Source organism: Rhopalosiphum maidis, chromosome 1 (genome assembly GCF_003676215.2).
Source record: "Rhopalosiphum maidis isolate BTI-1 chromosome 1, ASM367621v3, whole genome shotgun sequence".
NCBI classification, from domain to species: Eukaryota; Metazoa; Arthropoda; class Insecta; order Hemiptera; family Aphididae; genus Rhopalosiphum; species Rhopalosiphum maidis.
In genome coordinates this window covers 56,214,137-56,233,190 of record NC_040877.1, presented here as the reverse complement: position 1 = coordinate 56,233,190, position 19,054 = coordinate 56,214,137, and the positions used below count along the sequence as shown (strand labels likewise).

General features: G+C 25.8%; 1 protein-coding gene across 1 annotated transcript; it reads right to left on the bottom strand.

The window, feature by feature from the left end:
* Positions 1-3,285: 3,285 nt before the first annotated feature.
* LOC113550266 lies at positions 3,286-17,365 on the bottom strand. The gene is made up of 2 exons (XM_026951998.1): positions 16,726-17,365; positions 3,286-3,403 (listed from the first exon to the last, which is right to left on the bottom strand). Exon 1 carries the CDS (start codon positions 17,363-17,365, stop codon positions 16,784-16,786), a length of 582 nt encoding a protein of 193 aa, XP_026807799.1. The 3' UTR covers positions 3,286-3,403; positions 16,726-16,783.
* Between the last annotated feature and the right edge of the window lie 1,689 nt (positions 17,366-19,054).

The window sequence follows — 19,054 nt, the reverse complement described above, 5'->3', positions numbered from 1 at the left end:
TATTTATAATAATAAGAGAAATATTTTAAACGACTTGAATGTATATACAAATTGTACTCTATATTGTTATTCGTATGGAATATTTTTATGATTCAAAAATTAAATTATATTTTTAAAAAATTTTTTTTTTCATTATAGGTACATTATTTGATTTTTAACTTAATTTTTTTTTATGAAATATACTTAATGAAGTTTTCACAATGCTTAGTCTAATTTCAAACAATTTATTTTCGATTTAAATCACATTTTAGATTACGTTAGGTTAGATTTTAAGTTACATATACAATATACTTATAGACGATTTTAATTTAAGCTGACAGACTGAGTCTTTACTGAGAATCATTTGTCATATATGTTAAAATGTACATCATTATTGAATCTAAATTAAACACATACATTACAGTTCCATACTCCTCAATAGTGGTTAAGGATCACTCAACAACTGCTGTACGCCTGTACAAAATATAAAAGGTTTCTCCTTTTTTATTTTATGTTGAAAAATATTTAGGCAAACATTTAAAATACATACTACGACTATGCTATTGTAAACATCGCTTATAAATTTCTTGTACGATTGATAACAATGGTAAATTGTAAATCGATTTTTTTAATATCCATTTAATGGTTTATGATAAACACAAAGCTTACATTGTATAATACTACTAAAAAATAAAAATAAAACATTAGTTTTATGTCTGCTTAGAAAATAATAGAATAATTATTTTGTTTTCAATATTTTTTAAAGGGTTGGATATCAAAGTAATAGATCATGCAGTAGATTTTTATGCTGTTACTCTAGAGTACTTTAATACATGCTCTCCTGACTTAAGAAATACTGGAACCACTCCAATGAATGGATCAAATACAAATCATACATTGGTATTGAAAAATTATTATCAATCAAGAGTATTTTTTTTAATTTTATAATTTTTTCTATTTTTCTAGGAAATATTGAGAGATGTCTTAACAAAGTTATCTTTTCCAAAAGAAAAAATATATTTTAAATTTTCTACAAACCCAACAACAATGGATGATTCAAAAACTCTTTGTGATGTGAATTTTGAAAGGGTATACAGATTTAACATAAATTAATAATTTACTTATTATCTATTATAATTAAGCTTAAGTATTATATTGATGCATAGACGTGCGCAGACTTTAATTTCCGGTTGAGTTTGAAAAAATTAGTGCCCCAATACTTAGATAGTGCCGCTAATTGTTTTTAACACATTTACATATATTCTAATATTAAATTTAAAACTGTACATAACATTTATATACCTATACAAATAGAATCAAGTTGTACATGCACACACATTAATGCGTAGGTACTAGACGTATAGGTAGGTACTTGTATATTTTTGAAGTTAAAAATAAAATACATATTATATTAATACATACCTATCTAATGCATATTTGTATATGTAACTATACCTACATAAAAACATATAAACTTAGTATGTAATATATAAATGTGTAATTATGTAATAATTGATAAATGAAGTTTTTTATTTCCTATAGGCGACAGGCCATTGTCTATACTAGGTATAGAGTATAGACTCTTTAGTACTTCTCATACTAGATACGTATTTTGATATTTTGTGCAAAATGTTTTAGTCAGATAAATTAATCAATAAAAATTATGTAGTGGTACACAAATATTTTTAATTTTATTTCACTATTACGACAAATACAATTTTCATGATCTCCACGAATATAATGATAGAGTTAATAAAATATACACAAATTTGAAATTTTACTATGCCCTTAAAAAGATTCCCGTCGAGTCGGGGCTCGTCCGGTTCGCTCGTGCGCACGCCTATGTTAATATGATTATACACTATTCCGAAAGAGAATAATCATTACACATTAAAATGAATGTTATACTAATAGTACACTAAATAATATATATCTATATTGAAGTCTGAAGAATCATTACTTTGTCTTATAACATATGGACTAAATCAGTATAAAAAAATGTTATAAAATAGAGATCTAGCTGCATAATTTTTAGATAATACTGATAGGTTAGGTTAGATGTGTATAAGAAATTACGTTATTCTCATAATTTCGCTCAACCCACAGAAGCTATGTATTTTTTTCTCTAAATATAAATATAAATTAATTTAATTACATACTAAATAAAACTAATAATTTGTAAGTAAAATTCTGAAGTATAAAAATATTTTGCTTATACATGCACATTTTACTTTATTCTATTTAAAACTATACGATAAGTAAATGTATATGCAATACACATTATAGTTTATACCCATGCACGATATGATTCTTTTTTATAATAAATGTTTTTCGTTTTTATGTTCAAGATCACTTAAAAGTACTACCGATCTACACATGCACACAAGCCAAAAGGTTTTTGAATCATTACCCATTCTCTTTAAAATCAAAAAATGATATGAGCTATCTATCAAATTAGATCGAATTCCGTGATAAAAATAAGCCTACAATATGATATATATTATATATATATATATAACACTATATTTATTCAACTGGGTAGCTGAATTACCCAGCTTCGCCCGTATGTAGTTTTTGCTTTCTCAAAATGAAATTCTTAAATCAACACTGAACACCCATTGTTGTGTTCTAAAGACGAAAAACATTTATTTTATAATTTATATAATTGAGCTAATCGGTGACCAGTGTTCTACGCGTCGGAACAATTCATATCTACACACCGATAAAATACAAAAAAAAGGTCAGGTTCCAGGTAGCTGGAAACCCTTGGGACGCCGTGCCGTACCGTATTCCTGTTATCGGCCGACTGCTGTTGTTATTATTATATGAATATAGATATACAAATTACATGTAAAAATTTATTTTCACTGATTTCAACCCTTTAAAATCAATATTTTGAAAATCGGGCAACGTGGTGACACTCAGACAGGTATTTGGAACAACTCTGTGAAAGAAAATTGGATTAAAGTTAAATAGCGTCATCATAAAATGGGTACATAAAAAATTTTTGTATATTTAAGGATGACACTATGTTTATTCAACAAACTTATACTAATATTACTTTTATTGAAATTATTACAGTCGTTTATATATAATTTAATGTATAGAATCTCAGCATTTTTTTAACGAAATATATTTAAAAAAATATGTTTATAGATGTGTGTAGAGCCAAAAGTAGCATGTGATTGGTGTGTCGATACTCAATTATCATTTAATGAAAAAGTAATATATCTTTTGATAAATAAAAGTGTACGTATTTTTAATAAATTGATTATTTTTAGGGTCAATATTCGCAAAAAAATGGAGCAGGATTTATGGCTCGTTTTATTGACTTTGATGATCCTGATAATTGCTGTAATTGTGAAAAACCATACCCTTCATTTCATGCTCTTCTAGATGGTTTTAATGGTGTTTCAACAAAAACCTGTAATTCATTAATTAGACATTAAAAAATAGCATCGTAAAACTTTGGAAAATATCTTCAATCATTAAAATGTTTGAGGTTAAAAAGCAAGTTATAATTTCAAACCATAAAAGTAACCATTGCAATTGTGTTTTTAAATATATTGTTTTAAAACTAGTATTTTTTTTTTTAATGTAATAAACTACAAACTAATTGGAATCATTTAAATAAATAAAAAATATTCAATTTGTATTAGTTAAAACTAAATTTATTTATGTATGAAAATAAATATCCTGTATTATAGTGACCTATAGGGGTTGAAAAAATACGCTATAAACACTTATCAAGTCATAAAGAATGTTTTTATAAAACATTTAATAAAAACACAGTCAAATCGTTCAGAAATTACATGATCATTATAAAAGGTTAGAAGAATTATAAATATTTAAATAGTCGTATAAGAGAAACAAAATCGTATAATATACAATATATTGGTGTATAAAAATAAAATATTTTAATATCAAATGTAGTGTTTTTTTTTTTTTTATGAAGGTATGAAAATAAAGAACTTTTTGAACAACAACTAAAATAAATTATTGACAAGTTCGTATTAAGTTATAGGCGGTGGGCACTGTTTTTCGATGTATGATGTAAAATTTACATTGTAAATAAAAAAAAAAAATTTTCTTAAAACTAATGATTTTAATTCATGTTTTATAGTATCTTGTCATACGCTAATCTTTGATGTGTAAAGATTTCATATAAACTTAGGTGAGACTTATATGGCATTAAAAATAATTTGATCCTATTGAGGTGTTTCTACAGAAGTCCCTGCATTATAACAATATTATGACAGTTAACAGATAAATAAGTTGTTAAATAATTTAAAAAATAATCTGCACATTTGAAAAGATTTAAGATATTATTGTTTTGATATCCAAAACGCATATTTTGACTATTATGTTATTATTTGTATTGGGTTATATGTAAATAGTCCTGAATTTTAAACCACTGTGACACTGTTACTTAAATTATTACGATTCTTTATACTCAATTGTACCCTTACCTAACCTAACCAATAATCGACAAAATCGCTTTCGTTTTTTTTTTTTTTTATGTAACTCAGAAACAAATACTTTCGAATATATTTTCTATATGATAATATTTTTAAAATATTTCAAGTTGTATAAAAATATTTGAAATTTGAAATAGCTATATCTTATACCAAATTTTGTCAATTTCGCGAACATTTGTAAATTATTTTATAGCTAGAAATTCATAAAATGTTCTATATTTATGGTACATTAGTTATGAAAATGTAGTAGATGATTCCTCTTAAGTTTTAAAACTATTAATATTTTGTTGTTCTTAAAAAACAAATAATTGTAGATGCATAGAATTTTAAGTAAATTTTCATTTTTATATTTCTTATATATTATATAGAATAGCTTTTAAGCTATTTATAAACATTTTCAGTTTTCAATTTGTTTAAGTTTTTAAAAATTTATTCTATCGGTTAATATAATAAATATTCATAAGTATATAATTTTTTTTATATGCATTAAATTTTAAATTTTAACAAAATAACAAACAATATAAGTTACAAATATTTTGTAGTAAAAAATTAAAAATCTTATTGCTAATATAGCTCAGGTTTAGAAACTTTTTTCATAGATTTATCATAAAATTAAAATTTAACACATTTATTGCAGAATTTTACTTAATAACGAGGTACAATCGATATGTTCTTGTCAGTTTCCGAGTAAACCGTTTTAATAGTTAAAATAGTAATTTTCTAAATTTTATCTTTACACACTCTTATATCATTGACCGAACTGATGTTAATTGTTTATAGAATTTATTGTACGATTGATGAATGGTGATAGTGATAAATTAGTGAATCTAGTTTGGCTAAGACTTAAAGAGTAAATCGATTATTTTGATTGTTCATAATATATATACTATCTATTTTATGGTTAATATTGGATAATACTATGTTTAAAAACAATGTGTGTATTTTTATTATTATATGCTGATTCATTATTACTATGTTGCTGTTAATAATAAAATGGTATAACAATTTAACATAAATTAATAAAATTAATTATGTATAATTAAATACATTTTATTAGTTAAAATAACTTAATTTATTATTATAAAAATCAAACTAACCTTATACTTTTTTGCTAAACAGTAAGCAACTATACATTTTTTTTAAACGTATAATACTTATAAATAAATTTGTTTTTTAGAATAAATAAGATAGATGGTAAAACGCTTTTAAGTATAATTCTGATATATGTTGAATATATCATACACGTTTTACTTTTTTTTGTTTATAAGGAGAGACTCCGTGAGAAATAAATTTATATAAATATGTATTTAATTCTGGGATAAAAGTTAGCATAATACATGACACACGATTACCCGACAAATCTACTGATAGAATTTCTATTTAAATTATTACAGCAATTTATTTATAAATGGTTTTAAAAAAAAGTGAACATATTTTATTTGACTATAATAAACATAAATATTTAAAGATGTATATATACCCAAAAGAAACATGTGATTAATGTACGGATACTCAATTATCATGTAATGAAAAATTAATATTTCATGGTAAATAAAATGTCGTCTTTTTAATAATTTTATTTTATTTAGAGTACGATTTCGCAATCAAATGGAGCTGGATTTATGCTTTATTATACTTATTAAATATTACTGTAATTTTAAAAAGCTATACCCTTTGTCTTGTGCTATTCTGGACAGTTTTAGATGGTGTTTCATCAACCACTTGTAATTTATTAGATAGATATAAAAAAAATAGCATCATCAAACTTTATGAAGTATAAACTTATTAAATTTTAAATCATATTTTTATTAAATATTTATAGAGCACGTGATCCTGACATTTTATGGTTCCTGACATTTTATGGTACCTATTTTATTTTTGTACATCCAAACATTTAATTGTTTTTACTAAATTAAAAACTTGTTAACTACTTTTTCAATTTTATAGATGATAAACATCATATTAATAATTATTAATTACCGTTAAATGTCTATTTTAAATTAAAAAAAATTATGTACATGTAATATGTATTTACGTAAAAGTTGTAACATACACATTAGGTAAACATTGTGTAAATAGCTTTATTTATATAAATATTATATGAATAGAATTGAGATAAATTAATTACAAGCAAATTATTGTCAGAATAGATAATATATATTTAATTTATTATAGAAACGTGTTTTATGGTCTAATTGAATAAAAAAAATAATAACTTCATTACACTCAACGTGTTTGAATTATGTATTAAAACGTTACACAAAATTAATAAAAATGCACTATTATCATTCTTTATTTTTAATTAATAGCATTCTTATTTTAGTAGTAAGTATACAATCTCAAAATTCAAAAGGTAAGGTTTCCATTTAAATATAGATATTTTAATTTTAGCGGCTTTAGATATTTGAGAGAAAATTAAGTTATTTACGACGACTGGTCAAAGGAAAAATGATTAAGGAAAATACATTTTTTAAGTTAAAGAAATTTTGGCAATTGTTATTAAATAAATAACTTAAACTTTGAAAGACGTTCAATTATTTGGGGGTCTAGGCATTGGAGATTCCTATTATAATCTTAATAATACCCATTATTCATCACCTATGCTAAAATTATATCTAAAAAAATGAAAATTTGCAAGTTCATGATCAAAAAGATAGAGAGAAATTTAAGAAAAAAAGGCATGCAGGAAATTAAATCAACGGTGGATTTATTATTGAAAAATCAACAAAAATAAAGTATAACAAAAAAATAATATGATAATACGGAGCTAGCATCAGTAATAATTGTTAAAACGAGTCAAAGGATACGAGAGTTAGACCATATAATGAGAAAAGGAGTAAGCGAAACAATTAGAATGAAAATAAAATGGAAATCACAAGAAAGAAAACCTCTAGAAAAACCCAGAAAAAAAGTTTTGCGTACCTAGTAAAAGAAAATATTGGAGAGAAGTTGTTAGTCAGAAACTGGTTGCGTATCATGAACGCTTAGCCCCCCTCCCAAAAAAAAAATTCTAATAGCCCCTAATATTCAGCTGTATATCCCTTCTTTTTTTTTTTTTGGAAAGTTTTTATAGTTTATAATTATTTTTTATTGCCTACCTTTTTATAAATTGTGGCTAATTTATCAGAATCCTATAATACTCTTATTTTATCTTTTCTCTTTGATACACGTTTTTATCGTTCATATTATGTACGCACTGATTAATACGTACTTAAGATCTACAATGGAGCAAGATAGACTTAGTAATTTGTCGATATTGAAAATGATGTAGAAATTGATCCTGAGATACAAATCACAACCATTAACAAAAGAAAAATGAATCATTTATAATATGTCAATAACTATTTTACGATGCATATAAATAAAATATATAATTAAAAGTAAATGTTGATGTTAATGGTGTTTAAATCTTAAGATGATGGATCAGGGGGTGTGGGGGGCATAGCCCCCCTAAGATTTTGTGCTAGTTGCGCCACTGGTTGCGTTGTGTACTAATATCGACAAAAACTCTTATGGAATAGGTATAGTCATGCTAGTAGATAATAATAAAATCATTTATTTTTAAGTATTTTTAAATAACTATTATAACATTTAATAAGGAATATGGTATAAAAATTTTAAATTGTTAAATTAATGTATTAAAATTAATACATTAATATATTTAAAGATAATATAATATGATATGATTGATAAATTTGAATTCTTTGAGTGATAAAACAAATTTCTATCTTACTCCGAATTAATTTAGATGTTATTAAAAATATGATGAATGCATAAACATCCGCTCCTTAGTAATAATTATAGAGAAATTCCTGTATTTATACCATATCAATCTTATTTTAAGAGTAATAGTTAAAAATTATTTTAATCAGAGTCTTTTACTTACTAGACAACTAGACCGAATTGAAAATATGTGTTGTCGATATTTCTATTTAATTTTCATGAGTAAAAGTACACTTAAAAAAAATTTTTTACTAATTATTTAAATTTAACGGAAATATACTTGGTGCTATATCAAATCCTCAATACGCAAGATGCCTACCAAGGTGAGATTTGATCATACCGACACTAACAGATAATTATTTGTGAACTGAGGTACACCTAAACCAACATAAATTGCATATGTATTGGACAATTATGGACAACATCGTGTACAACAAATTTAAAATGTATAAAAGTACGATTATGTGTTTTTTGTTTGATTTTTAGGCCCTGGAGCATCGTCATGTATTTTTTTGGGTGGACGCACGGAAGTTGATTGTGGTCTCTCGAAAGTCCTAATTCCAGACATACCCGATAAATGCACGTCTGTAATTTACTTTGCAGTTTATATGGATTTAAAATACCATGCTACTAACATCAAATCAAATAGCGATTTTAGTAATATTTTAGTATCAATTATATGTATACCTATTATTACGAAAACATATATATTTAGACATGTAAAATGCATAATCAGTTATTAAACCATAATTTCCAAAATGATTAAATGAATATTAAACAATGTTTACTAAACATCATTTAAGTATCAGACTAAGACATAGATACTGAATTAGTATATTGTGGTCTTTCGGAAGTCCTAATTACAGATGTACCCGATAAGTGCACGTCTGTAATTTACTTTGGAGTTTAAATGAATTTACAATACAATACTACTAATTCCAGATACACAAGCGATTTTAGTAATATTATACTATATAAGTTCTATATGTAATATATATATATATATATACATCATATTATAACGACGAAACCATAAATATTTACGACGTGTAAAATGTACAATTAATTGATTTAATTTCCGAACTGAATGTATGACAATTAAATTAATTTTATTTAACAATAATAATAACATAAGTATGCAGACACAAAATATAATATTATATTTTATGTAACTATTTTTAAACTCAGATTTATAATTTTGTTCTATCTTTGATAGATAATAGTTCAATATTATCCTCACCTTCCATCACACGAATTTTGTAAGATTTCTAAACTTTGACGTTAACATACTAATATTTCATAACGGGGTTCGAGAAAATGTATTCTGAGTATAACTTTATTAAGTCAAATACTTAGTGTTGAAATTCAAAGAATTTGGAGCATCAGATTCAAAACTGCATAATTGTCTTCAAAATAATTTAATTTTACTAGTTCCAAAAATAAAATACATTTTACCAGACTAAGATGTAATTACCGAATAAGCGATAACTTTTTATACCATCATTGCCATAGTCGTCGACAAAAATTCATTCCGGGAAACAGCAACTTATAATTTTACTAAAAATAGTCTAACACAATAAATACGAAAATATGACAGATTTTTCAAAAATTACTTTGTTTTACTGTCTGTTTAGTTGAAATTTTAAAATTCAAAAACCATGTTAGGTTGAAAATATCATAAAATGTTGTTTAGTTGATTTAAAAATTATTGAGCTGCCTCTATAGTAGTTTGTATCCTAAAACACGTATTATTATTGCATTATAGTTAATCCAGTAATGCACAAGTTGATATATTATAGTTATTACTTTATTAGTCAATCTACAAGACTATATCTGGACAAAAGAATAAAAATTGTATTTATTTATTTATTTATTTAATTTACCAATATATCATGTATTAATGTATTTTAAAATGTTCATAGCACTTCTAGACAATATGCTGAAAAGTGGTAAACGTGTAATGATATACTATATGCATGAGACTTATGAAGAATGGACTGTAGCGCTTGCTTGTGAATCGTCTAATGGAGGAAACAACTCGTTTGATGATGTAAAAGCCTTAAAGGGTTTTTTGGATGATCATTCAGGGATTGTTGGTGTTATACTTTCAGGTTTTCAGTATGGTGTAAGTACTTAATTACTTTTAATTTTTAAATGAATAAATCGTCTGCTTAAAATTTTTTTTCGGGTGATAGTTGAATAATTTTTAATTATCAGTGTCAATTGTCTTAATATTATGAATGAAAGCAAGCGTATGATTTTATAAGAAGTATTTATAAATTAGTCTTGGATCCATATTAAATTTAAGTAATTTCAAAAAAATATTTTTAAAATATTTAGTATGGAATTATTAATATTAATAATGGAAATTATTACTGTGTTTCATTGTGCATTGTTTAATAGTTTTTTATATGAATACAATTATATTTAGATCATTATTTATTAATATAACAATATCAATATATCATAATGATCATAAATTATAATATAATTAAACTGTATATTACAATAGCTAGGACTATGTTACATCTGTGTGATTATAAAATAAAAATAGTTGTGTATATAAGCTATAAAGTACAAAATTAACTTTTCATGAATTTTGTAATGATATCTACATCATTGCGCCACACAGCTTCATGTTTTGATATCATCATAATACTATTAAATATGTTATTACTAAAAAACCACTTAACAAATATCTGAACCCATGTACCCTGATATTATTCAAAATGTACAAAACCACTAATAAATAATAACTATACATATATATACATGTAAAAATGCCATTATATTACAAAAACATATTTTGATGTATTTATACAAAATAAACAACAACAATTTAATTTGGAACAACAAGGTATCAAAGATCAATACTATAAGTAGAGCCCCCTTTTTAATATTCAAGCCAGTCTGCTTACTTTAGCCATTTTCATACGCACCGTCTCAATTCACCACACTCATAAATAACCGCTTATTAAATTAACTCTGTTCTATTTCAAATCTTACAATATCTTGTTGTGAATTATTAAAGAGTTTTCTATTCAAAACTTAAGATTATATTTGCAATTATTTCAAGAAAATTAACATTATTAATATTCTCTTCACAAATTCTACAATTGTTCAAAAACATCAACAAGGTAAGAAATTATATTAATATATATTTACACAAATTACAAAGGTAAAATCCTCATCAACGACAAGTCAATTGAGACATGCAGACTCAGGTGCATCACCAATCATTATACCCTTCGTTTAAAAATCTGTACTCACGATCCCAATCAATCGTAATAATTATATGCTTTAATTTATAATAAGAGATAGGATAAAGAAAGTCGACATTCAGAATCCCTTTAATTATTATTCATTAAAATAGCTAACTATACCAGCTCAGTTAATATATTATTATAAGGTGAAGTTTTATCAATAGCAACGTACGGGCTTATTTTTAATTCATCACAATTTTTAACATTGTCATTTTTATGTTTTATTTTTTTCATATTTTATATACACCAACGTTTCCCAAACTGTGGTCAGCAGACCCCTGGTGGCCCACGCATATCCCAGAGAGGGTCCGTGAACATAAATTAAGTTTAGTTCAGAAAATAAAGCAATACATTTAGTATTATTATTTATTATTGTTTTTAATTTTTATTTTAATTAAGAGGTCCGCGATCATTTTTATTATCTCTTAAAGGGTCCGACAGAGAAAAAGCTTGAGAAACTTTGCTATATACCTATTGCCTACGCTGTACTTTCATGACCGTTTTATTAAAATTTATAATACGATTTAAAAGTATTTAACAAATGTTTAATATATGATATTTGATCGTTATAGTGTGATTCCAAAGAAATTCCGACATTTTCGGAAAATTCTAAAAAGTATCTCGAGTTGATGAAAAAAGCTTTTCCAGAATTGATTATCGCACTCGATTTACGTGGAAAATTTTTAATAGATCAGTATATCGACCCACAGTATGAAAGTGAGTATGTTTATATTATTTGTAATGATAATGAGTATTGTGTGCAACGATTTTATACACGTTGCATACTTTTTCGTTATTTATATGGACTTATTTTTAAAAATATTGTTACGGATGTCCAAGGATGTCTGTACACAACCATACAATTTTGAACTAATTATTAGTTTTTGTATTTAAAATCAAAAAGGAAACTTAATAATAATAAATATAATTAATAATTAACATATTGTTTTATAAAATATCCTGAAAATAAAAATGTTCTAGAGAAAATATCAATGTTCTGTCTTACTACCTACTCTAAAATCCAACTGCCACGACTTGCAATATACGAGCCGGGCTTGTAGCTTGCCTGGAATTGCTGTCATAGCCGTTGTACAATATTATTATACACTATTATATAATATGCTAACTAATATAATAAACGATTTTTAACAATATAATATAATTTCAACAAAAAATTTATTTCATTAAACATTCTTTATTTAATTTTTCATTGAATATTTTTTATGATAATTTTGAATTTTTTAATACCCCAGCTGTAACAATAAAATTAATTTTATATTTTTAATGTTAAACAGCTGCTTTTGAATTTATTAGTCTTTAATTTTCTGTAAATATAAACATTCGATCATAAATTTTAGTTGATATTTTAACACTAAATAAATGAAACCCATACAATTTAGTAGAACTAATGTCAATTTCACATCTTTTAGAGAACGTAAATTGAAAATTGAATGAAAAACATTACAAATAAATTAACAATTTTAAAATTAATTTTTATTCTCATAAAAATAATTTTTTTTTTTATTTAAATATAATTTTAGTTAAAACTATTAATATAGATTTACTTAACTTCATAATGTCATTGAAATTTAAGTTTAATACATTCGTTTAAGTTATTTACTCAATGATAAAGTACACTCGTTGTGTACTTGTTAGTTGACATCATTTGAATATTTGACATTGTATTTTTCTAAATTTAATCTGCACACACTGTTATCATTCACCGCACCAATTTCAATTATTTACACAATTGTTTGTACAATTTATAATGGTGATAGATTTGTGAATCTATTTTGGTTAATTGTAAATTATGAGTATTTTGATTTCTATTTTGATTGTTCGTAATATACATAGAATTCACACTTTATATTACATTAAGAATATATATTATATATTGGATTAATGTCTTGCTTAGAAATTAATAGAATAATTTTTGTATTAATTATTTTTTTAAAGAATTGGATATCAGCTTTATAGACTCGGCTATGGATTTTTACGTTGTTTCTCTAGAATTCTTTAACGACTGCACTGCTAACTTAAGAAATACCGGAACTTCTCCAATTAATGATCCAAATACAAATTATACATTGGTATTAAAATATGATTGTTAATCAAGTGAAAATCTTAATCTTGTAATTTATTCTATTTTTATAGGATAAATTATATGGTGTCTTACAGGAAGCAGGTTTTCCAAAAGAAAAAATATATTATAAATTTAAAACAACTCCAACATCAATTGATGAGACACTTACTAATTGTGATGTGAATAATGAAAAAGTATACAAATTGAACATAGATTTATAAACGATTTATTATTTATCAGATAAGCTTAAATTGTTAATATGATCATTACTATCTCACAAGAGAAAAAATAACAAAAATTTATAAATATAAACAATATTTCGAGATTTTCAGAAAAGGTATAGGCACAGCTTAGAAAGATAAATATAGTAAAATATTGATTAGCTAATAATTACTTTTCAATATTTTGTTTAAAAATTACGTTCTCTTCATTTTTTTGGTTTAAGTGAATATCCAATTTTTTTGTATACATAATTATACATACATTTTATTGTTAAAATAATGAAACTGACAGTATAACAGTTTCATATTATGCTAATGAAAGAAAATATTTTGCTTATACATACGTCATACATGTTTCACATTTTTCCGTTTATAGTTGCTTGAAAAGTAGATTTTTATTCAAACACTTAATAGCATAGTTATAAACTAGGTATACTTTAAGTCAATACTAATATAATGATATGAGCTATCCATTAAATGAAATTGAAATAATTAAATTTTAAAATATTAAGTAGACCATATAACACTTCGTGTGATTCACCAACGAATCTATTGATATAAATTTTATTGCCATTATTTGTTATTTACAATATATAAATTGGCTTAAGAATGTTAACAATTTTTAATGAAATAAATTAATAAAAATATATTTATAGATGTGTCTACAGCCACAAATAGCATGTGATTGGTGTTCAGATACTACATTAACATATAATGAAAAAGTAATATTTCATGGTAAACAAAATGTGCGTATTAATAATAATTTGGTTATGTTTAGGGTAAATTTTCGGCAGATAATGGAGCTGGATTTATGGTTCGTTATATTGATTTGGATGATCCTGATAATTGTTGTCAATGTGCAACCCCTTACTCAGCGTTCCACGCTATGCTAGATGGTTTTAATAAAGTTGAAACAAAAACTTGTAATTTATTAAATAGACTTTAAAAAGTAGTATTTAAATCAAATAATTACAATGAATATACGTTATTATATGACAATTACGTGTTCAAACCATTTATTCATTGTTCATTCAAGTTAAGAAAATAGCATCAACATTAACATTTACAGAAGAGAATATTGACTTAAACAAAAATAAATTAATGTTTACGTTAAAATATTTAAAAAATTGGAAGTATCTAGATATCTAAATTATCCAGGGCAATAAAACAATAATACAATACCTATAACATTGATCACTTTTTGTTTTATATACATTTAGTTAATTACATTCGTTAATTTTATTATTTGCAAAATATAAGAAATAAATATAATATTAAGATTTACTGAATGTCTGTTTTTATAAACAGCCTTGTAAAATAATATAAATATAATATTATGTATAATAATTATTATTTCAACAATAATTGCTAATAATATCAAAAATTACTTATTCATTAATTTGGTAATTTTATTTTTATTAAAAAATTATGGATATATAGTGTTTTCCTTTTTTTCAATTTAAAATTATTAAATACGTTGATACACTGTACTAAATAAATAAATAATTAGGTACAATAATTAATTTAAAACAATATACTCAAAAACTTATTTAACTTTAAAGCCTACATTATTTATATTACTTAATTCTCGAACAAAAAATATTCAAAAAACAGAAGGTACATAGGTATTAAATGAGATAAAATAATTTTCTCTAATATTTATGTATTTAAACTCTTAGTGTTTACCAATTACCACAAAATGTTTAGTTACTTTTTACACATTGAACTGTGTAACAAGTATAAATATTAACTTGATATTTGGTAATGATCTAAATAATTTCCTTTTTATTTTTCAAGCTTATATTATATTCCGTGTGCTAATGAAATGACTTAATAAAGGATGTTTTATTGATCAATGATTAAATTTTACTCGATTAATAATTTGCTATTATATTTCTCTCGACAACCCAATTTTTGAGATAAAAGGCAAATAATAAGTTATTCATAATTATATGCTTTACACGTTTTCGTGGTTTTTATGTTAATAAAAATTATAAACGTTAATATGGTCAACCTACTTTAAACACAGTTATTATAATACTATGCAATAAGGGATGGCGGGTAACATATACGTCACCCACCGATTGTTAACGTCATTAGCCAAGTTTCTAGGTTATTCTCGTAATCTACCGGACCATATTGTCAATTTCTAAGATAATCGTTTATTTTTGTTGTCAATCATAAAACAAATTTTAAAATTTTACCTCAATGACTGAATATTAACATTACGTATTATTATCATTGACTGTTGGTCAATAATTATGTAAGTGATTGAAAATACACATTAATTTCTTACATTTGTAACAGTTGTAATTAATATTATAATAATAATTTGTCGTATTATTATTATTATTATTATTATTAGTTGTGTTATTAAATCGTAATTATATATTTTTATTATTCGTTTTCTCGAGGCAGTACTGTTGTGCAGACATTTTGAACGATACGGAATCGCCACAGACCTACAGTTACTTGCAGTATATTATGCAGTGTACTCGGTATAATACACATTTACAGTTTACAGCGACGTCCGGCAGACGTCGGGAATTCATGCAAAAACAATTGCAAACAACTGCCAACGCATATGCGACCGTTTGGTGTTGCCAATAATTACACGAATCCCCTGGTATTTACCACCGGAATTCGTGTGAACATAATATTATACGCGTATCGCGCCAAGCGATTATCGATGCGAGCCAGCCGCACTTCGGCGTATAAGCATCATCGCATTCTGTTATTATCGTTATATTTTCGTAACACAATTATAATGTCGTCTCATACACACGTAACGCGAAAATGTTATATTCATTGAACATAAAAGTTAAATGTAATAATTATGTTTAGTTTATTATTATTGTCAGCAATACCACATAACACAGTGCACAACGCGTATAATATATAATATATTATTATAATAAAATACAGTAATTCTAACGATATCGGCGTGTTAGGTGCACAATAAATAAAAATATGTTAACCGTATTATTGCCGTGACAGCGGTTGAGCGTTTTCGGCGACGCGGTGGCGGCCCTGCACTCACGCCTTGCGCTCGACATCGTACTTTTCCAACGCACTCATCATGAACTCGCTGACCAGGTCGATCTGCGACTCGGAAGTGGACTCGCCCTGCTGGTGGTGGTGGCCGCCGAACACGAATCTCAGGTACGGCAGCACCGCGCACACCGCCGACACGATGGACACGAGACCGGCCACGGCCACGGCGGCCACGGCGCCGAGCACGGTGACCAGGGCGGCCAACAGCGCGATCTTGACGAGTTTCTTGAGGTCCAACGACTTGAGTTTGCCGATCACGAAACCGGCGACGGCGCCGATGATCTTCTTCGGCGCGCTCAACGCCTCGAGCAGTCCGGACATACCCAATTCCAGTAGGCCACTACCGCCGCCACCGTTCTCGCCCTCGCCCTCGCCGTGCGACGACGACACCTCCGACATGAACACGATCTTGTCGGGCTTGATGTGTTTCTTGTGCACCACCACGTTGCTGGGCTCCGCGGCCGGTTCCTGTGGCCGGTGTTCCGCCGGTATGCTGACGGCCAGCGAAGCCGACGCGGCCATCGCTGCGATCAAAAACGTGGCCGTGTACCTGCGAGGACGCATTGATTATGAATTATTATATTGTTTGTGATTATCATCGAGGGGTATTAGAGATAATAAAACTATAAATAATACATTTAGCATATACATGTTGTAATGAATTAAGTTAATATTTTAATATTTTTAATCATAATTAATCTCGTAAATGTATCGAAACCAAAAATATGTTATTAAACATTCCTGTTTAAAGCGATGAAATTCAAAAGGGCTGACATACCATCGTTGGCTACCTATTTCATAAAATCGTTATCCTGATATATTATACCCACCTAGATATATATATATATAAGGAGAATAGGACTTTTTTATGTTCCACTTTTGTGACGACACGAATTAACTTTTTTCTAATTTTTTTTCACAGAATTGTTCAAAATACTCTCCCAAGTGTCACCACTCTAACCGAACTTTCATTATTTTTTGTCTGATGGGTGGGAGAAGAGGGTTAGTATTTAAAGGCTACGATTTTTTAGCGTGTTATTTAAATAATTTTATGATTTTTTTTCACAGGTGTGCACCAATTGAGCCTACGAGTAAAGGACTATTATTATTTTTAATTTCATTTCATTTGTCATTTCAGTTATAAATATCATAAATTAAGTTAAATTATAAAAAATATTATATATTAATCTAACCGCACGGTTAGGATTTAAAAAGTTTAATTATTATAAAAAAAAAAATTATATACGATTATTTAATACGCTATTAATAGAGTTATTCAGCTAGTAATATTACATGATATTATATTATTATATAAAATGAAAATAATATAACAATTAAAAAAAAAAAAAAAACAATTTAAGATTAATTTGAATTTACTTAATTAAGTGTATGTAACAATATAATATAATTTAATATGTTATATCAATATATCATTAATAAACATCATCAATTGATTAACATTTATAGGATAGATAGGTAGTATTAATACATGAATAAAAAGAGTCTCAATGTGTCAAAGACTTTTGATAATGTAAACAGCAATTTAAAATAACTGAATAATACAAAGATCATGGAATATATAATTCTAATTAGAGAACTAATTTTAATTTGCCTAAATAAGTGTTCACTGTTAAATGTTGGTGAGATACTGAGATTTAATTAAATAACGTTTAAAGTAAATTTGATGAGAAGAATTCGTTTCGAGCTCGTATGAAGAAATAAAAGTAAACTCGTCACTCCAGAGCTAATACTCGATTGCTTAAATCTGAAATTACCAACATTGGATCTACAGGTAAACAATTGTATTATATAAAAAATAACATTCTGTGTTTACGGATATTTCAATATAAATATAATTACTTCCATTTTTAAAAGTTTTATAATAAAAATATTTTTAACACGCGTTATATACGTACTCGTGCTGATACAACAACAAAAGTAATAATAAATATATTATGTTTATTATAATGTATATAAAATATAATAAGATTTAGTAATAAGATCGAACGTTTTAAATGGTGTTTTAGTGGTGAACAATTTTAGTTGTAAAATAAGCAAATATATTATCAGAGTTTTAATATAATCACTAATTTAAAGTTTATCATATAAGTTTTCGTTTTATTTGTAAAAAATTTTAAAAACGACCAACTTTAATCTTATTCTAGACCGTGATGGCAACGTCGGTACGTTATATAGGTATGATTAAATTATATTTTATAATTATTTAAAACAAACAACACTCACTTGAACATG